The sequence below is a fragment of the Tyto alba genome, unplaced genomic scaffold (assembly GCF_018691265.1).
Source record: "Tyto alba isolate M040663 unplaced genomic scaffold, T.alba_DEE_v4.0 Super-Scaffold_9, whole genome shotgun sequence".
NCBI lineage: Eukaryota > Metazoa > Chordata > Aves > Strigiformes > Tytonidae > Tyto > Tyto alba.
This window is the reverse complement of record NW_024881330.1, coordinates 1,701,515-1,705,544: the sequence shown is the minus strand read 5'-3', so window position 1 is coordinate 1,705,544 and position 4,030 is coordinate 1,701,515. Positions and strand designations below refer to the sequence as shown.

At 63.0% G+C, this 4,030-nt stretch overlaps 1 protein-coding gene across 1 annotated transcript; it reads left to right on the top strand.

The window, feature by feature from the left end:
* The first annotated feature begins 298 nt into the window (after positions 1 to 298).
* TIGD5 (tigger transposable element derived 5) lies at positions 299 to 3,447 on the top strand. The gene has a single exon (XM_042786315.1). It carries the CDS (start codon positions 450 to 452, stop codon positions 2,262 to 2,264), a length of 1,815 nt encoding a protein of 604 aa, XP_042642249.1. The 5' UTR covers positions 299 to 449; the 3' UTR covers positions 2,265 to 3,447.
* Positions 3,448 to 4,030: the final 583 nt, after the last annotated feature.

The following is a 4,030-nucleotide window of genomic DNA, read 5'->3' as shown; positions in this document are numbered from 1 at the left end:
GGGGGAGGAAAACCGGCTGCTGGGAGGGAGACAACGCTCCGCACTCACAGGCGCCGACCCCCTCCCCCTTTCTCAGACCCACGGTGGAACAGCCGGGAAGGGCGGGAAGCAAGAAGGAGAGGGGGAACGAGGAGGCGCTCCCCCCCCCCCCTCTCGCTGAGTGGTACAACCCAGAGGCGGTGGCGGAGCTGCGGGGAAGAAACCAAGCGGGCAAGAAGGAGGGGGGGGGAGGAGCGGCGCAACTATGGAGGGAGGGGGGGCGCGCATGCGCGCTGCGCTCCGCCCCGCCCCACCGGCCGGCTCGGGGCCGGAGCGGAGACAAAGGCACCGCGCCCCCCCCCCCCCCCACCTCCCCCTAACTCCCCGGTTATAACGCGCGCCCCCCCCCCCCCCCCCCCCCTTTTCTTCTTCTCGGTACCGCGCCGGCTCATGGCTGCGGGGGCGGCTCCATGCCCGGGGGGGAGCCGGAGGCGGGTGGGGGGCCGGCCGGTATGGCGGGAGGGCGGCGGGGCGGTGGCAGCGCCGCCGGGGGGATGTCGATGAAGATGGCGCTGCGACGAGCCTACTCCATCAAGGACAAGCTGCAGGCCATCGAGCGGGTGAAGAAGGGCGAGCGCCAGGCGTCGGTGTGCCGGGCTTTCGGGGTGCCGGGAGGGACGCTGAGGGGCTGGCTGAAGGACGAAGCCAAGCTGCGGTGGTTCCTGGAGCAGCTGGGGGGTGAGGTGGGCACCCAACGCAAGAAGATGCGCTTGGCCAACGAGGAGGAGATCGACCGCGCCGTCTACGCCTGGTTCCTCGCCCTCCGCCAGCACGGCGTCCCCCTCTCCGGGCCCCTCATCCAAGCCCAAGCTGAGGCTTTCGCCCGGCAGATCTACGGTCCCGAGTGTACCTTCAAAGCCAGCCACGGTTGGTTTTGGCGCTGGCAGAAGCGCCACGGCATCTCCAGTCAACGGATCTACGGCGAGGGCGGCCTCCCCGCCGAGCCCGAGCGGGCTCCCGCCGCCTGCCCGGAGGTTCTCCCCGTGCCGGCTGCCGACGCTGGGGGTTACGGCGACGAGCAGATCTACAACGCCAACGTCACCGGGCTCTACTGGAAGCTGCTGCCGGGGCAAACCGGTGGGGCGATGGCGGCGCGGCGGCGGCCTGCTCCCCGCGAGCGGGTCACCGTGCTCCTGGCTGCCAACTTGACCGGCTCCCATAAGCTCAAGCCGCTGGTGGTCGGGGGTCTCCGCGATCCCCCCAGCCTCCGCCATCACAACCAGGACAAATTCCCCGCTTGCTACCGCTACAGCCCAGAGGCCAGGCTGGGGCCGGCTCTCCTCCGCTCTTGGTTCTTTGAGGATTTCGTGCCAGGCGTCAAACGCTACCTGCGCCGCAGCTGCCTGCAGCAGAAGGCCGTGCTGCTGCTCAGCTCCCCGCCACCCGTCTCTGGGACGGGCTCCGAGGAGTCCCCCCCACTGCAGACACCCGACGGCTCCATCCGTGCCCTCTTCCTCTCCAAGGGCCCCGCCGGGAGCGGTTCGGCTGGAGGGGGAGGCCGAATCCCGGCCCCACTGGAGCAAGGGGTGGTGTCCGCCTTCAAGCAGCTCTACAAGCGGGAACTGCTGCGCCTGGCCGTCTCGTGCGCGGCCGGCGGCAGCGGCTCGGGTGGCCCCGTGGACTTTGTGAGGTCCTTCCTCCTCAAGGACATGCTGTACCTGGCCGGCCTCTCCTGGGACCTCATCCCCCCCGGCTCCATCGAAAAGTGCTGGCTGCTGGGGCTGCGCGCCGCCTTCGAGCCCCAGCCCGGGGAGGAAGAGCACGGAGACCCCCCGCGTGGGGAGGAAGGCGGCGGGGACGGCAAAGTCTTTAGCGACCTGACTCACCTGGCCGCCTTGGCCTACAAGCGGTTGGCTCCCGAGGAGGTGGCCGACTGGTTGCACTTGGATGACGTGGCCCCAGGGACGGAGGAGGACGATGGGGAAGAGGACGCTGAGGAGGGAGGCCCCGGAGGCTGCGGGATGGAGGAGGAGGAGGAGGAGGAGGAGGAGGAGGAGGAGGAGGAGGAGGAGGCAGCTGCCGGAGATGGAGGTGGCAGAAGGGGTGGGGAAGGAGGGGACGCCTTGCTGCCCACGGCTCGCGAAGCCATCAAAGGTCTGGAGACGGCGCTGCGCTGGCTGGAGGGTCAGGACCCCCGGCAAGTGGGGCCGCTCAAGCTGGTGCAGCTCCGCTCCCTCATCAGCATGGCCCAGCGGCTGCACCGCGGCGGCAGCCCCGGCTCCTAGGGCAGGCCCACCCGCGACCTCTCGGCTACCAACCGCCCCGCTCGGGCTGGGGACACCCCAGTTCTCCCAGCGAGGCTGGCGGTGGAGGTGCCAGCTCCCCTCAGCTTTCCGTCACGGGCAGCCCCTGGGGCGCAGGGGGCCCAACCGCCTCCGGGTTACCACGGCGAAGACAGGGGATACAATTTAGGGCTAACGGGGTTGTTTTGGTTTTTTTTTTTTTTTTTTTTTTTTTTGGTGCGACAAGCCCCTCCGTATGTTGCGGATTTGAGGGTTGTTCCTCACCCTAAATATATTTAGGAGGTGCTATTTTTTTAAATCCCACGAGACTGAGTGGCCCCCTGGTCACTGGCACCCCTAGAAGAGGGTGGGTGCCCCCCACGCTACCCGTTTCCCCCCCCGACCCCGTGGGGAGGAGGGGTGAGGGAGGGACCTGTTCGGCATCACCGCGAGGAGCCGGGATGATGGGGGGAAGCGACACCAATTCCCCACATCTCGGAGCAGGGCTGAGGTGGGCGCATCTGGCTGGACAGGGATCGCTCTTGGGGTGCTGAGGAGCAAACGTCCCGCCCTGGAAGAGGCTGGTGACGCCCTTCCCCCTGCCGAAACGGCGTCCTGTTAAAACGGGGAGGTTTGGGGCTGGTTTAAGACAACTTTTTTCATGCACTGGATTGGGACGGGGACACTTGGGTGGCATCTGAGAAACCGCGGCTGCCCGGAGAGGGCCACCTCCATCATTCCCGTGACAGCCCCGCACCTGGGAACGCCCAGGCTACGGAGACCTGCTGAAACAGGTACCGTCATCCGAGCATCCTCGCGAAGCCGAAGGCTCCGGGGATGAGGGTTGAGGTGCCGGCGGGGCGGCTGGGGCTGGAAAATGCAGCTGCCGGCGTGATGCGCGTCACGAGTTGAGACAGGAGCCGGGGTCGGGGGGGGGCTCCCAGCACTGCCTTAAAATACCGGAGGCATCAGAGATGAATTTAGCAGCTCTTGACCTGATTTGGATTAAATTTTCGCCTGCTTAGCCAAATTATTGAAAGGGGGGAAAGGAAAAAACAAACAAACAAACAAAAAAAAAACAGTGCCGCTGTGCCCCGTGTCAGCAGACGGGGTGGGTGTTTTTACTTGTCGGGTCTTTGTCTCATAACTTCAGAGTTTATGAAAATTAAATGGATTTTTATTCGCACTTTGGGGTTGTGTTCTGTAAAGAGTCACGCGGAGCCATCCCAGCAGAGGGGAGGGTGGCAAAAGGGGAACCTCCTTGCGGTTGTGTCCTCGGTGTGGTCTCCTCCATCGTGTTCCCCACCTCTCCGCAGCCAGTTTAACGCAGCAGGATCAGGCAGGCGCCCAAATTGCTCCCCAAATTGAGTTTTTTACTTCATTAGTACGATAAACAACTCTGCCAGGGAATTTAGGGACCAGCAAGAAAAAAAAAAAAAAAAACAACACACAAAGTCAAATTTCAATCTGAAGTTTGTCCTTTCAAATCATGGAACTCCACTGTAGAACATTGAATATAGGTCAAGAAAAGCTTTGATTTAGGGGAGAAATACACTTTTTTTTTTTCCCCCACAAACCTAACCAACCTCAGTTTCTGCTGTTTGGCTGCTGCCAGATTCACAGACAGCACTCTGCATGGTGTCCCGCTCATTTCATGCTTCTCCCTTCGCTTTGGTTTCCTAACAGTATGATGTTGCTGTGCCTGAATGCAGACTTTTATCCACCAATGGGATCACGTAAATCCACGTTTCTATTTATTTTTATAATCT